Source organism: Oncorhynchus mykiss, chromosome 28 (assembly GCF_013265735.2).
Source record: "Oncorhynchus mykiss isolate Arlee chromosome 28, USDA_OmykA_1.1, whole genome shotgun sequence".
NCBI lineage: Eukaryota > Metazoa > Chordata > Actinopteri > Salmoniformes > Salmonidae > Oncorhynchus > Oncorhynchus mykiss.
The window spans coordinates 43,145,400-43,162,638 of record NC_048592.1 but is presented as its reverse complement, the minus strand read 5'-3'; the positions used below and the strand labels follow the sequence as shown (position 1 = coordinate 43,162,638).

The 17,239-nt window shown below is 43.0% G+C and overlaps 1 protein-coding gene across 3 annotated transcripts in view; it reads right to left on the bottom strand.

Annotated features, from left to right (window-relative positions):
- Positions 1-255: 255 nt before the first annotated feature.
- Positions 256-17,239, bottom strand: part of atp6v1h (ATPase H+ transporting V1 subunit H) — a 28,012-nt gene continuing 11,028 nt past the window's right edge. For 2 of the 3 annotated variants that reach the window (XM_036966389.1, XM_036966390.1), the window contains exons 7-14: positions 14,649-14,705; positions 11,040-11,137; positions 9,618-9,810; positions 7,326-7,504; positions 6,238-6,363; positions 4,324-4,425; positions 3,759-3,872; positions 256-719 (exon numbers count right to left, since the gene is read on the bottom strand). In XM_036966389.1, the coding sequence (XP_036822284.1) occupies positions 650-719; positions 3,759-3,872; positions 4,324-4,425; positions 6,238-6,363; positions 7,326-7,504; positions 9,618-9,810; positions 11,040-11,137; positions 14,649-14,705 (939 nt within the window). In that variant the 3' untranslated portion in view covers positions 256-649. The remainder of the gene's footprint in view (positions 720-3,758; positions 3,873-4,323; positions 4,426-6,237; positions 6,364-7,325; positions 7,505-9,617; positions 9,811-11,039; positions 11,138-14,648; positions 14,706-17,239) is intronic. The other variant, XM_036966391.1, reaches the window with a different exon arrangement.

Here is a 17,239-nt window from a genome sequence, read left to right as displayed (position 1 = left end):
ACTCATCACAACTCCGCAGCTGTATGCTAGCCTGGTGCCACGCACAAACACAGCGGAGGTCTTAGTTTTCTATTCCAACAACTCTTCTCCTGTGAGAGGCAACAGAAGATCCAGAGTCCAATGCTGGACTTGCTGTGGTCGGTCTCTCAATCTGACATGTTTTTCAAAATGCATCTTAAACTACCTGAGAGACTTTACCTTACAGTTATGAGAGATGACAGCAGTCAAGAACCTGCGAAGAAACACAGCCCACCAGACCCTCTAGATTAGTTTTATTGGAATGCATACTCACAACGTTTTACACATGACACAAATAACTTCAGCCATTTAAAATTGATCACAACACAAAGTGCTATTTAAATCACCTTACATCACATAGGCGTGAGGACACATGACATAATATACTGTAGCATGACCAGGAAATCAACATACAGCCAGAGTGGAGGAGAATTGACAGGTAAGAAAAGAGACACCTTTTACACATCAACTCCTGACATAAACTGGACAGTTGATCCAGGTAATTTCATTGGATGATGTACATAGATACACACACTCAGCCACACATACACTGGTATGCATGTATACCCCAGTACATGTATGCAAACCCAGACACAGAGTGGGTTCCATGCAGGGGTCAGGAGTTAGGAGATCAGCTCCTGGTGGCCACAGCCGGTTGCTGCTGCTGGTCAGACGACTGGAGCTGCTTCCCCAGATACTCCCTGTAGAGGAGAGGAGGAGTATATCATCAATAATCCAGAATCTACCATACTTGGCCTCAACCCCATCAAACAGCTTTGGAATTAATTGGAACACCGACTGCGAGCCAGGCCTAATCACCCAACATCAGTGCCTGACCGCACTAATGCTCGTGGCTGAATGGAAGCAAGTCCCAGCAGCAATGTTCCAACATCTAGTGGAAAGACTTCCCAGAAGAGTGGAGGCTGTTATATCGTCAAAGGGGGGACCAACTCTATGTTAATGCTTTTGATTTTGGAATGAGATGTTCGACGAGCAGGTGTCCACATACTGTTGGTCATGTAGTGTATTTAACCCCTTGTTTTCGGGCACTCAACAGTCTAAGCACACCCTGAAACAGGGGAGATGGAGGGGTTCTACTAAACTACAGTGCCTTCGGAAAAGTATTCAGACCCCTTCACTTTTTCCACATTTTGTTAGGTTACAGCCGTATTCAAAAATGTATTATAGTTGTTTCCCCTCAATCTACACACAATACCCGATAATGACAAAACACATGAAATATTACATTTACATAAGTTCAGACCATTTACTCAGTACTTTGTTGAACAACCTTTGGCAGCCATTACACCCTCAAGTCTTCTTGGGTGAGATGCTACAAGCTTGGCACACCTGTATTTGGGGAGTTTCTCCCATTCTTCTCTGCAGATCCTCTCAAGTTTTGTCAGGTTGGATAGGGAGCGTCGCTGCACAGCTATTTTAATGTCTCTCCAGAGATGTTCGACCGGGTTCAAGTCCGGGCTCTGGCTGGGCCACTCAAGGACATTCAGAGACTTGTCCCGAAGCCACTCCTGTCTTGGCTTTTTGCTTAGGGTCGTTGTCCTGTTGGAAGGTGAACCTTCCCCCCAGTCTGAGGTCCTGGGCAGGTTTTCATCAAGGATCTCTGCGTTTATCTTTCCCTCAATCCTGACTTGTCTCCCAGTCCCAGCCGCTGAAAAACATTCCCAAAGCATGATGTTGCCACCGCCATGCATCACCGTAGGGATGGTACCAGGTTTCCTCCAGATGTGACGCTTGGCATTCAGGCCAGAGTTCAATCTTGGTTTCATCAGACCAGAGAATCTGGTTTCTTATGGTCTGAGAGTCTTTAGGTGCCATTTGGCAAACTCCAAGCGGACTGCCATGTGCCTTTTACTGAGGAGTGGCTTCCGTCTGGCCACTCTTCTATAAAGGACTGATTGGTGGAGTACTGCAGAGATGGGAGAACCTTCAAGACAACCATCTCCACAGAGGAACGCTGGATCTCTGTCAGAGTGACCATTTGGTTCTTGGTCAACTCCCTGACCAAGGCCCTTCTCCCTCGATTGCTCAGTTTGGCCGGGTGGCCAGCTCTAGGAAGAGTCTTCGAGGTTCCAAACTTCTTCCATTTAAAAATTATGGAGGCCACTGTTCTTGGGGACCTTCAATGCAGCAGAAATGTTTTGGTACCCTTCCCCAGATCTGTGCCTCGACACAATCCTGTCTCGGAACCTCATGGCTTGGTTTTTTGCTCTGACAAGCACGGTCAACTGTGTGACCTTATATAGACAGGTGTGTGCCTTTCCAAATCATGTCCAATCAATTGAATTTACCACAGCTGGACACCAGAAAAGTTGTAAAAACATCAAGGGTGATCAATGGAAACAGGATGCACCTGAGCTCAATTTCTAGTCTCATAGCAAAGGGTCTGAATACTTATGTAAATAAGTCATCTTTTTTATTTTTTCTAAATTTGGTACAATTTCTGAAAATCTGTTTTGCTTTGTCATTATGGGGTATTGTGTGTAGATTGCTGAGAATTTTTTTAATATTTAATCCATTTTAGAATAAGGCTGTAACTTAACAAAATGTGGAAAAAGTAAAGGAGTCTGAATACTTTCACAAGGAACAGTATATAGTGAACGTGTCGTAAACCAACAGGTTCATATATACAGTACCAGTCAAAAGTTTGGACACATACTAATTGCAGGGTTTTTATTTTTACTGTTTTCTACATTGTAGAATAATAGTGAAGACATCAAACTATGAAATAGGCTTTAAATAAAAATAAATTATATATATATAATAAATATATATATATATAATAAATATATATATATATATAATAAATATATATATATATATATATATATAAATAATAAATATATATATATATATAAATAATATATATATATATATATATATATATATATATATAATAATAGTAGTAGTAGTAGTAGTAGTAGTAGTAGTAGTAGTAGTAGTAGTAGTAGTAGTAGTAGTAGTAGTAGTAGTAGTAGTAGTAGTAGTAGTAGCAGTACATACCAGTTGGGGACCATGAGTTTAAACTAGTACCTAGTAGTAGTAGTAGTAGTAGTAGCAGCAGTAGTAGTAGTACGTACCAGTTGTGGACCATGAGTTTAAACTAGTACCTAGTAGTAGTAGTAGCAGCAGCAGTAGTAGTACGTACCAGTTGTGGACCATGAGTTTAAACTAGTACCTAGTAGTAGTAGTAGTAGTAGTAGTAGTAGTAGTAGTAGTACGTACCAGTTGTGGACCATGAGTTTAAACTAGTACCTAGTAGTAGTAGTAGTAGTAGTAGTAGTAGTAGTACGTACCAGTTGTGGACCATGAGTTTAAACTAGTACCTAGCAGTAGTAGTAGTAGTAGTACTAGTAGTAGTAGTAGTAGCAGCAGCAGTAGTAGTAGTAGTACATACCAGTTGTGGACCATGAGTTTAAACTAGTACCTAGTAGTAGTAGTAGTAGTAGTAGTAGTAGCAGCAGTAGTAGTAGTACGTACCAGTTGTGGACCATGAGTTTAAACTAGTACCTAGCAGTAGTAGTAGTAGTAGTACTAGTAGTAGTAGTAGCAGCAGCAGTAGTAGTAGTAGTAGTAGTAGTAGTACATACCAGTTGTGGACCATGAGTTTAAACTAGTACCTAGTAGTAGTAGTAGTAGTAGTAGCAGCAGTAGTAGTAGTACGTACCAGTTGTGGACCATGAGTTTAAACTAGTACCTAGTAGTATAGTAGTAGTACATACCAGTTGTGGACCATGAGTTTCTGCACGGCCAGCAGGGCGTTGTAGCGGACCAGCTGATCGTCATGGTGCATGTGGTTCATCACCAGCTGTTTACCTCCAAGCTGCTCTATCACCCTGACACAGAGAAACACTGGTTATATAAATACAGAGTGGACAAAACATTCCCACAGTTGTGTCAAGTTGGCTGGATGTCCTTCGGATGATGGACCATTTATTGATATATGCAGGAAACTGTTGAGTGTAAAAAACCCAGCAGCGTTGCAGTTCTTGGCACACAAACCGGTGCGCCTGGTACCTACTACCATACCCCGTTCTAATGCATTTCAATATGTTGTCCTAATCATTCACCCTCTGGAAGGACACACACACAATCCATGTCTCAAGGCTTAAACATCCTTCTTTAACCCGTCTCCTCCCCTTCATCTACACTGATTGAAGTGGATTTAACAGGTGACATAAATAAGGGATTATAGCTTTCACCTGGATTCACCTGTCCAGTCTATGCCATGGAAAGAGCAGGTGTTCATAATGTATTGTTCACTCAGTGTATACTGTGTGTCCTTACCGTTTCCCCCGAGGGTAGTGTCTGACGTATTCTCCAACATCATGAGCAGCTACAGCAATAACCTGAGGGTCATCAGATACCTCCAACAGCCGAGTAAGGATCCTGAGGAGGGAGAACATATAACACATAACAAACCCTGACATCAGATACCACCTCATCACCCTAACACCAGCTACCTCATCACCCTAACTAACCCGAACATTAGAAACGTCATCACACTAACATCAGATACCTTTATAAACTACCATGTCTTTCAAAAATATTAGAATCACTGACAAACTCTCAGCTAAGGAGCTGGTCTGTCTACAGTACCTAGATGCAAAACCAAGACGGGTGTGGAGCGTTCTCTAGTAAAGCCCCTCAGTTACAGAACAGCATTCTCTAGTAAAGCCCCTCAATTACAAAACAGCGTTCTCTCATAAAGCCCCTCAATTACAAAACAGCGTTCTCTAGTAAAGCCCCTCAGTTACAGAACAGCGTTCTCTAGTAAAGCCCCTCAGTTACAGAACAGCGTTCTCTAGTAAAGCCCCTCAATTACAAAACAGCGTTCTCTCATAAAGCCCCTCAATTACAGAACAGCGTTCTCTAGTAAAGCCCCTCAGTTACAGAACAGCGTTCTCTAGTAAAGCCCCTCAGTTACAGAACAGCGTTCTCTAGTAAAGCCCCTCAATTACAAAACAGCGTTCTCATAAAGCCCCTCAATTACAAAACAGCGTTCTCTAGTAAAGCCCCTCAGTTACAGAACAGCGTTCTCTAGTAAAGCCCCTCAGTTACAGAACAGCGTTCTCTAGTAAAGCCCCTCAGTTACAGAACAGCATTCTCTAGTAAAGCCCCTCAATTACAAAACAGCGTTCTCTCATAAAGCCCCTCAGTTACAAAACAGCGTTCTCTAGTAAAACCCCTCAGTTACAGAACAGCGTTCTTTAGTAAAGCCCCTCAGTTACAGAACAGCGTTCTCTAGTAAAGCCCCTCAGTTACAGAACAGCATTCTCTAGTAAAGCACCTCAATTACAAAACAGCGTTCTCTCATAAAGCCCCTCAATTACAAAACAGCGTTCTCTAGTAAAGCCCCTCAGTTACAGAACAGCGTTCTCTAGTAAAGCCCCTCAGTTACAGAACAGCGTTCTCTAGTAAAGCCCCTCAGTTACAGAACAGCGTTCTCTCGTGAAGCCCCTCAGTTACAGAACAGCGTTCTCTAGTAAAGCCCCTCAGTTACGGAACAGCTTGCCCTGTCAGGTAAGAGATGCAGACTCCATTGAGGTTATTTAAATAACATTTAAAAATCAACCTTTTTAGCCAGGCCTTTAATAAGTGATTGTATTCTTATGTTATTTTATTTACACTTAGGGTGCCATTTGGGATGCAAACTCATTACCGAACATCCACACTAGGTAGTGCTCGGTGTCTTACCTAACATCCACACTAGGTAGTGCTCTGTGTCTTACCTAACCTCCACACTAGGTAGTGCTCTGTGTCTTACCTAACATCCAACACTAGGTAGTGCTCTGTGTCTTACCGAACCATCCAACACTAGGTAGTGCTCTGTGTCTTACCGAACCATCCACACTAGGTAGTGCTCTGTGTCTTACCGAACCATCCAACACTAGGTAGTGCTCTGTGTCTTACCGAACCATCCAACACTAGGTAGTGCTCTGTGTCTTACCGAACCATCCAACACTAGGTAGTGCTCTGTGTCTTACCGAACCATCCACACTAGGTAGTGCTCTGTGTCTTACCTAACATCCACACTAGGTAGTGCTCTGTGTCTTACCTAACATCCACACTAGGTAGTGCTCTGTGTCTTACCTAACATCCACACTAGGTAGTGCTATGTGTCTTACCGAACCATCCCACACTAGGTAGTGCTCTGTGTCTTACCGAACCATCCGACACTAGGTAGTGCTCTTTGCTTACTTGAGGAGTTCGTAGTTCTTCTCGTTGAGGCGAACAGCGTTCTCACGCCAGAACTTCTCTGATTTGTGGACCGGGCTCCACTCCAGGCGACCCGACTTCAGCTCTGAGCTGTACTCATCAAACGAACTGTGTGTGAGTGAAAGAGAGTGAGAGAAAACAAGCTTAAATAACAAGCAACAAACAAACTAGCAGATAAACTTTGCTGAAGAACAGCCTCAGTCCGACAGTCCTTAATATAGAGAGATGTTGACCTGTTGGAGAGTTCAATTTGAGGGGTATTCCAGGACAGGTCCAGTGTGGTTTAAGAGATCTGCACAGTAATGCCTGCTAGCGTAGCGCCTAGTTTCTCCAGGTTCAAGTAACAGCACAGTAATGCCTGCTAGCGTAGCACCTAGTTTCTCCAGGTTCAAGTAACAGCACAGTAATGCCTGCTAGCATAGCGCCTAGTTTCTCCAGGTTCAAGTAACAGCACAGTAATGCCTGCTAGCATAGCGCCTAGTTTCTCCAGGTTCAAGTAACAGCACAGTAATGCCTGCTAGCGTAGCGCCTAGTTTCTCCAGGTTCAAGTAACAGCACAGTAATGCCTGCTAGCGTAGCGCCTAGTTTCTCCAGGTTCAAGTAACAGCACAGTAATGCCTGCTAGCGTAGCGCCTAGTTTCTCCAGGTTCAAGTAACAGCACAGTAATGCCTGCTAGCATAGCGCCTAGTTTCTCCAGGTTCAAGTAACAGCACAGTAATGCATGCTAGTGTAGCGCCTAGTTTCTCCAGGTTCAAGTAACAGCACAGTAATGCATGCTAGTGTAGCACCTAGCAGTACAGCCTAGTTTCTCCAGGTTCAAGTAACAGCATAGTAATGCATGCTAGTGTAGCACCTAGCAGTACAGCCTAGTTTCTCCAGGTTCATGTAACAGCACAGTAATGCCTGTTAGCATAGCGCCTAGTTTCTCCAGGTTCATGTAAAAGCACAGTAATGCCTGCTAGCGTAGCTGAGGTTAGCAGTAATGTTACCCGTCAGGTCCTGGACACTCTCTCCCAGACTCTAGGTTCGGACATGGAGAGGTTAGGGTTAAGGGTCAAAGGTAACCTACCTGAGGTCCTGAACGCTCTCGCCCAGACTCTCCAGCAGGAACTTGATGTCTTCCGTAATGTCCTCATCATCATACTTCTGCTGGTCCAGATTTTCCAGCTGCTTCAGAACCTTACACTGGATCATGGCCAGAGCATACTCCTGACGGGTCTCCCTATCCGCTGACTTCTCCAACAGGTTCTAGAATAATAATATTAACATGTATCATGGCCAGAGCATACTCCTGATGGGTCTCCCACTCAGTCGATTTCTCCAGAACCCTCTACTACGTACGTGGTTTGAGGAGATAGAAAGGTAAATTTGGTCAACCCTGAGTTCGACTCTGGATAACAAGTACCACAAAAGTTGATCAGCTTTTAGCCAGGTACATTTCTACGGCAACAAATCCTTCAGAAGTAATCTTCTTCCGGGCAGGCAAACTCTATCCTGAACGAAGTATCTGAGCCACGAGTTGAGGACCAATGAAATCAGATTATTTTATCAACTTCACCGCAGAAGGGCAATATCGGAGGATGTGGTGGATTGAGACGCATCCAATGAAATAAAACAGATCTCTAGCTTAAACGGACAGATTTTTATGGGGAATTTTGTATTATGCTAATTAGATTGCCGCTTAAAGTCAAGGCATTGCAATATTTTCCGAATGCACAACTCAAACTGCTACAGCGACAAACTCCACACTGCTCCCACCACACTGCTCCAACTGCACAGCTACACGCCGCTCCCACACGCGTTCAAGAAAGAGTTAAGAAAATAGTAAAGAATTATTGAAAAAAAGTAGCAATAAAGTGGCTATATACAGGGGATACCTGTACCGGGTCAATGTGCGAGAAAAGGAGGAGATAATGTTGTTCCCAGACTCTCCTGGCTCAAAGTGGAGGAGAGATTGACTTCATCACTACTTGTATTTATGAGAAGTATTGTCATGTTGAATGCACTGAGCTGTCTGTCTAAACTACTGGCGCACAGCTCGGACACCCATGCATACCGCACAAGACATGCAACCAGAGGTCTCTTCACAGTCCCCAAGCCCAGACTATAGGAGGTGCACAGTACTACATAGAGCCATGACTACATGGAACTCTATACCACATCAAGTAACTGAAGCAAGCAGTAAAACTAGATTTAAAAACAGATTAAAAAAATACACACCTTATGGAAGAGTAGGGACTGAAGCAACACAAACATGGGCACAGAGACATGCATACACACAATAACATACGCACTACACACACATGTACACCTGGATTTAGTACTGTAGATATGTAGTACTGTAGATATGTAGTAATGGTGGAGTAGGGGCCTGAGGGCACACAATGTATTGTGAAATGTAATGTTTTTAAAATTGTATTAACTGCCTTAATTTTTCTGGACCCCAGGAAGAGTTATGGGATCCATAATTAACACAAATGCCTCGAGATTACCTTAATATTAGACATTGCGCACCAGCTGTTACTGACAGACACACCCCCCACCCCTGGATGTAGCTATTCTGTCCTGCCGATGCACGGAAAAAAACAGCCAACTATTATTATCTATGACATCGTTCAATCATGAAACGTAAGATATTACCGTTAAATGTCTCGTTGATAGGATAGTCTCGAACGGAGCTCTTCCAGTTTATTCTCCAGTGATTAGACTTTGGCTAATAGAACGAATGGTAGAGGCGGGTTACCCACTCACCGACAAATTCTCACAAGGCACCATGACCTCCGCCCCTTGCATTTCCTTCATGTGAATGACAGGGATTTGGTCCTTGTCTGGGGACAACATGATCTCCTCCTTCATGTGGATGACAGGGATTTGGGCCTTGTCTGGGGACAACATGATCTCCTCCTTCATGTGAATGACAGGGATTTGGGCCTTGTCTGGGGACAACATGATCTCCTCCTTCATGTGGATGACAGGGATTTGGGCCTTGTCTGGGGACAACATGATCGCCTCCTTCATGTGGATGACAGGGATTTGGGCCTTGTCTGGGGACAACATTATATCCTTCCTGTCAGACTCATTAAAGATAAAATCTTCATCCAGTTCGAGGTGAGTAATCGCTGTTCTGATATCCTGAAGCTCTTTTCGGTCATAAGAGACGGTAGCATCAATATTATGTACATTTGCTTAGATTCCTTTGACAGATCAATTAAGACAACCTATAGGGAACAGGGTGCCGTAACTAACTAGCAGTACGTACCCTGAAGACAACCTATAGGGAACAGGGTGCCGTAACTAACTAGCAGTACGTACCCTGAAGACAACCTATAGGGAACAGGGTGCCGTAACTAGCAGTACGTACCCTGAAGGCAGCCAGGATGATGCGCGTGACCTTCTCCTTGACAGACTCCTGCAGGATGTCAGACAGGGCCGGCACCACGTTGTAACGGCGTAGCTGCTCACAGAGCTGAGAGTTGAAGGCCAGCAGCCACACACAAAACCCCATCTGGTACTGCAGCTGGAAACCACACTTGTTACTGAGCACAGCCGTGATGCTAGAGGGAGGAGAGAGAACAGGGTCAGGGGTCAGGTGGTAATGCTAGAGGGAGGAGAGAGAACAGGGTCAGGTGGTAATGCTAGAGGGAGGAGAGAGAACAGGGTCAGGTGGTAATGCTAGAGGGAGGAGAGAGAACAGGGTCAGGTGGTAATGCTAGAGGGAGGAGAGAGAACAGGGTCAGGGGTCAGGTGGTACAGGACACCACACTTGTCGATCACAGCAGTTTTATGGTGCATCGTGGTTTCATTGCATGGTTTTGGTTAGGGAGTTTATGGCTTGAGTTACAGATAACAGCAGTGGTTAGTCTAACTTCCTCTTGTAGTGTAGTCAAGCAGCATAAAGCATCAGACAACCCCAAACACACTAATGATGTAATGCTAACAGATAGAACAATGATAATGATAATGTAACAATGATAACTAACAGAAGTATACTGATTAAAAATATAAACGCAACATGTAAACTGTTGATCCCATGTTTCATGAGCTGAAATAAGATGCCAGAAATGTTCCATATGAATAAAAATTATTATTTCTCAAAAATGTTGTGCACAAATTTGTTTACATCCCTGATAGTGAGTATTTCTCCTTTGCCAAGATAATCCATCGACCTGACAGGTGTGGCATATCAAGAAGCTGATTAAACAGCATGATCATTACACAGGTGCACCTTGTGCTGGGGACAATAGGTCACTAATATGTGCAGTTTTGTCACAATGCCATGCCACAGATTCCTAAAGTTTTTTTTAAACCTTTACTTAACTAGGCAAGTCAGTTAAGAACAAATTCTTATTTACAATGACGGCCAAAACTGACGATGCTGGGCCAATTGTGCGCCACCCTTTGGGACTCCCAATCACAACCGGTTGTGATACAGCCTGGATTTGAGATACAGGAAACCACCCTTGTTAATAAATATAGTAATAGTATCCAGAGACTAGTAGTATTAGATGTAGTAATAGTATCCAGAGACTAGTAGTCCGCAGTATTAGATGTAGTAATAGTATCCAGAGACTAGTAGTCAGTAGTATTAAATGGAGTAATAGTATCCAGAGACTAGTAGTCAGTAGTATTAGTATCCAGAGACTAGTAGTAGTAGATGTAGTAATATTATTAGATGTAGTAATAGTATCCATAGACTAGTAGTCAGTAGTATTAGATGTAGTAATAGTATCCAGAGACTAGTAGTCAGTAGTATTAGATGTAGTAATAGTATACAGAGACTCACCAGTTGACCCCGTCAGCCTCCACCCAGGCAAACCTGTACTCATTCACCCTCAACATCAGCTGGAGACAGCCTGCTACACACTGCACATACTGAGAACTCTGCAGGGGGAGAACACAGACACACAAACTTTTATTAAGACTGGTCAGGGAAACACAGGCAGGGATTTGGAGATACAGTGGGGCAAAAAAGTATTTAGTCAGCCACCAATTGTGCAAGTTCTCCCACTTAAAAAGATGAGGCTTGTAATGTATCATAGGTACACTTCAACTATGACAGACAAAATGAGAGAAAAAAAAAGTTGCAAAAGTTGCTCAATACTTTGTTATATACCCTTTGTTGGCAATGACAGAGGTCAAACATTTTCTGTAAGTCTTCACAAGGTTTCCACACACTGTTGCTGGTATTTTGGCCCATTCCTCCATGCAGATCTCCTCTAGAGCAGTGATGTTTTGGGGCTGTTAATGGGCAACACGGACTTTCAACTCCCTCCAAAGATTTTCTATGCGGTTGAGATCTGGAGACTGGCTAGGCCACTCCAGGACCTTGAAATGCTTCTTACGAAGCCACTCCTTCGTTGCCCGGGCGGTGTGTTTGGGATCATTGTCATGCTGAAAGACCCAGCCACGTTTGATCTTCAATGCCCTTGCTGATGGTAGGCTTTGTTACTTTGGTCCCAGCTCTCTGCAGGTCATTCACTAGGTCCCCCCGTGTGGTTCTGGGATTTTTGCTCACCGTTCTTGTGATCATTTTGACCCCACGGGGTGAGATCTTGCGTGGAGCCCCAGATCGAGGGAGATTATCAGTGGTCTTGTATGATTTCCATTTCCTAATAATTGCTCCCACAGTTGATTTCTTCAAACCAAGCTGCTTACCTATTGCTGGTGCAGGTCTACAATTTTGTTTATGGTGTCCTTTGACAGCTCTTTGGTCTTGGCCATAGTGGAGTTTGGAGTGTGACTGTTTGAGGTTGTGGACAGGTGTCTTTTATACTGATAATAAGTTCAAACAGGTGCCATTAATACAGGTAACGAGTGGAGGACAGAGGAGCCTCTTAAAAAAGATGTTACAGGTCTGTGAGAGCCAGAAATCTTGCTTGTTTGTAGGTGTCCAAATACTTATTTTCCACCATAATTTGCAACTAAATTCATTAAAAATCCTACAATGTGATTCTCTGGAATGTTTTTTCTCCTTTTGTCTGTCATAGTTGAAGTGTACCTATGATGAAAATGACAGGCCTCTCATCTTTTGATGTGGGAGAACTTTGGTGGCTGACTAAATACTTTTTTGCCCCACTGTACCTGCTCTTCCATTCTGAAACAGGTGTGTTCAACATCACCAACCTCAATCAAATCCATCTTTATTTATATAGCCCATTTAACAAAAACAGCCACAGTGCTTGACAGTAACTGCTCAACAGTAACTGGCATCTGCAACCACGAGCACCATGCAGAACCATGCTAGACAAAGAGAGTATCATCACAGAACAGACAGGACGTGTCCCCTCAAGGACCTGAGCAAAGAAAGCTGAGGAGAAAATAGATCCAATTAATCTGTTAGAGGCGTTTCATAAAAGCAACAAAAAAAAAAGAATCAGGAAGAAAGGGAGTGAGAAACTGAGGAGACATCCTGAGAGCAACAGAAGCAGTAGAAATAGCAGCAATAGTAGTAATAATAGCAGCAGCACTAATAGCAGCAATAATAGTAGATGTCGTAGTACATAAGATAAGGGTTAAGGCTATTAAGCCTTTTCCCGAGACATCTCTTTAAAAGGATCTGACCCTTTTCCCCCCCATTTTCAGTAGCTCATAACCTGAAGCAATGATATGCATATTCTTGATACCATTTGAAAGGAAATGCATTGAAGTTATTGGAAATGTGAAATTCAAGAGAATATAACACATTAGAACTGGTAGAAGAAAGCAAAGATTTTTTTTTTTTTTATCATCTTTGAAATGCAAGAGAAAGGCCATAATGTACTATTCCAGGTTAGGTGCAATTTTGATTTTGGCCATCAAACTTGTCGTTGTCAATATGAAAAAGTTTAAACACAAAAGCGACGTGCTGCATGACATCAGCAGCCTGGTGGTCCAAAATAGCATAACTGGTGTATTTTAACAACAATAAACCCATCAGTTTAAAATGTATTTAGTATATGTCAATCTAGAAAACCAGACAACTAAAAGCAACATTCTCAACAATGTTTTGGTTCGTTTCTAGCTTGTTAGATAGGTAGCTAACCTTACATTAGCTGGCTAACCAGTTCAAATAATGACCACATCATATAGCTGACAATGTCTTAGCTAATTTGTATTCATTATTACTGGAAAAGAAACTCAACAAGATCAATGTTCACAAGTTAATGGCAAGCTAATTAGAGAAAATAGCTTACGAATGTGAGTGAGACAAAATAAAAACGGCATTCTACCAGAGAATTTTAGAACTTGGACACTGTCTAACGATATGTCCAAATCTGACTTTGGTGCAGGTCATGTTGTTCTTCCCATGTCAGTCTCTGGCAAACACACTATATAAAATAAAATCTAAGTTTGTTCGTCATATGCAGAGGATACAGAAGGTGTAAACGCTAGAGTGAAATGGTAACTTGCATAGTGGAGTCTTCTGTTTAGACATGTAGCTAGCTAGCTAAACAATGAACCATAATCCCCAACTCATGACGTTACTACCGTGCATGAATATACAGGTAGCTAAATTCAATGTCACTGGCAATGCAAATGGCTCGAAGATACCAATAATTTTACTACACAGATCATAAACGTAACGTTAGCTAGCGAGCCAACCAGCCAGCTAACGTTAGCTAGCTAACGCATGATATCTAAAAATGTAGCTCGCTCGACTCTGGATGAATGCTTCTCCCTCTCTGTCACGGTTGCCGTTAGGTTGAAGAAGAAAAAACATAAATCAGGAGACGGGCTAACAGCGTTCTGTTCTATTTTCGACTCCATCCGCATTTGCAATCAAACGCCTGAATTGTCTCCATCTCTTTAGCCATCAAACTCTGCTTCCACCAGGCATTCCACTGATTTCAAAACTCGGTCCTCCAGAAATTGGATTCGATAGGGACACTGCTGTTTTCCTGTCTTTCAAAAAAGCTGCTATAGAAAGGATTACCTACACATGCTAAACAACTCATATTATAGACAGAAACATGCTACATGGCAGACCAATCCGAACTCATCTCTAGGCATGTCCAGCCCATCCATTTTCTCAGCCAATCATGGCTAGCGGGAAGGTTCCTGACTTTTTCCGTGGCTATACCAACGAGGCTCGTAATTTAACCATTTTATTCGTATTGAAGGATAATACAATTTTGTTATTAAGGCACATGAAAAGTCCACATGCTCCAGAAGGCATTTATGCCAAAAAAAAGCATTCAAAAAATATATATAATAATTCTCTCCTGTGAATTAGTGACGCGACATACGCCTTGTTTCCAGCCTCACTGGCTGATGTCTCCGCACCTCCATTGTAACAGTATTATAACAGAACAGAAGCAGCAGAGAGAGACAGCAAAGAGCCCAATAGAGTTGATTAGAGAGATAGCAGCGTTAGGATGAATCATCATCGTCTTCATCACTCTGTCATACTCACTTCACTGGGGGATATAGTGCCTTGTCCTGAGGAATCTGGACCTGTACCATGAAGCTTCTAATGGAAGACAAAACACAGACAAGGAGCCATGTGGCTGGCTTAGATGACTGGGCTCTGGATGAAGTACTGTGTGTGTGTGTGTGTGTGTGTGTGTGTTTGTGTGTGAGAGAGAGAGAAAGACTCAGGGGCCAAGCCGGATTTCTTCAGCCTCCTGAGGTTGAAGAGATGCTGATGTGCCTTCTTCACCACACTGTCTGTGTGGGTGGACCATTTCAGATCGGCCCGTCGATGTGGATAGGGGCACGGACTCTCACATGGACTCTGTGAACACGTGCCCCTATACACGTCGACAGTGGAGAAGGTGGAAAGCTTCAAGTTCCTCTGTGTACACGTCACTGACAATCTGAAATGGTCCACAAACACACAGGAGGCTGAAGAAATCTGGCTTGGCCCTTAAGACCTTCACAAAGTTTTACAGATGCACAATCGAGAGCATCCTGTCGGGTTGTATCACCGCCTGGTACGGCAACTGCACCACCCACAACCACAGGGCTCTCCAGAGGGTTGTGGGTAAACTACCTGCCCTCCAGGACACCTATAACACCCGATGTCACAGGAAGGCCATAAAGATCATCAAGGACAACAACCACCCAAGCCACTGCCTGTTCGCCCCGCTATCATCCAGAAGGCGAGGTCAGTACAGGTGCATCAAAGCTGGGACCGAGAGACTGAAAAACAGCTTCTATCTCAAGGCCATCAGACTGTTAAACAGTTACTCCAGCCACTTCAATAATGGAAAAATTGATGAATTGAGACCCATTTCTCCTGACAGAGCTGGTGTAACTGAGTCAGGATTGTAGGCCTCCTTGCTCGCACACACTTTTTCAGTTCTGCCCACAAGTTTTCTATAGGATTGAGTTAAGGGGTTTGTGTGGCTACTCCAATACCTTGACTTTGTTGTCCTTAAGCCATTTTGCCAATACTTTGGAAGTATGTTTGGGGTCATTGTCCATTTGGAAGACCCATTTGCGACCAAGCTTTAACTTACTGATGTTTTGAGACGTTGCTTCAGTATATCCACATCCGCTGTGTGGTCCCAAGGTGTTTATACTTGCATACTACTGTTAGTACAGATGAACGTGGTCCCTTCAGGAATTTGGAAATTGCTCCCAAGGATGAACCTGACTTGTGGAGGTCTACAAACATATTTTTTTTTAGGTCTTGGCTGATTTCTTTTGATTTTCCCATGATGTCAAGCAAAGAGGCACTGAGTCTGAAGGTAAGTCTTAAAATACATCTCCACACCTCCAATTTACTCAAATGTCAATTAGCCTATCAGAAGCTTCTAAAGCCATGACATTTTCTGTAATTTCCAAGCTGTTTAAAGGCACAGTCAACTTAGTGTATGTAAACAATTGTTGGAAAAATTACTTGTGTCATGCACGAAGTAGATGTCCTAACCGACTTGTCAAAACTATAGTTTGTTAACAAGAAATTTGTGGAGTGGTTGAAAAACAAGTTAATGACTCCAACCTAAGTGTATGTAAACGTCAACTGTGTGTGTGTGTGTGTGTGTGTGTGTGTGTGTGTGTGTGTGTGTGTGTGTGTGTGTGTGTGTGTGTGTGTGTGTGTGTGTGTGTATATATATATATATATATATATACACACACACACAGAGTGGAGCAAATAAGTATTTAGTCAGCTACCAACTGTGCAAGTTCTTCCACTTAAAAAGATGAGGCCTGTCATTTTCATCATAGGTACACTTCAACTATGACAGATAAAATGAGAGAAAAAAAAAATCCAGAAAATCACATTGTAGGATTTTTAATGAATTTATTTGCAAATTATGGTGGAAAATAAGTATTTGGTCAATAACAAAAGTTTCTCAATAATTTGTTATATACCCTTTGTTGGCAATGACAGAGGTCAAACGTTTTCTGTAAGTCTTCACAAGGTTCTCACACACTGTTGCTGGTATTTTGGCCCATTCCTCCATGCAGATCTCCTCTAAAGCAGTGATGTTTTGGGGCTGTTGCTGGGCAACACGGACTTTCAACTCCCTCCAAAGATTTTCTATGGGGTTGAGATCTGGAGACTGGCTAGGCCACTCCAGGACCTTGAAATGCTTCTTACGAAGCCACACCTTCGTTGCCCGGGCGGTGTGTTTGGGATCATTGTCATGCTGAAAGACCCAGCCACGTTTGATCTTCAATGCCCTTGCTGATGGTAGGCTTTGTTACTTTGGTCCCAGCTCTCTGCAGGTCATTCACTAGGTCCCCCCGTGTGGTTCTGGTATTTTTGCTCACAGTTCTTGTGATCATTTTGACTCCACGGGGTGAGATCTTGCGTGGAGCCCCAGATCGAGGGAGATTATCAGTGGTCTTGTATGTCTTCCATTTCCTAATAATTGCTCCCACAGTTGATTTCTTCAAACCAAGCTGCTTACCTATTGCTGGTGCAGGTCTACAATTTTGTTTATGGTGTCCTTTGACAGCTCTTTGGTCTTGGCCATAGTGGAGTTTGGAGTGTGACTGTTTGAGGTTGTGGACAGGTGTCTTTTATACTGATAACAAGTTCAAACAGGTGCC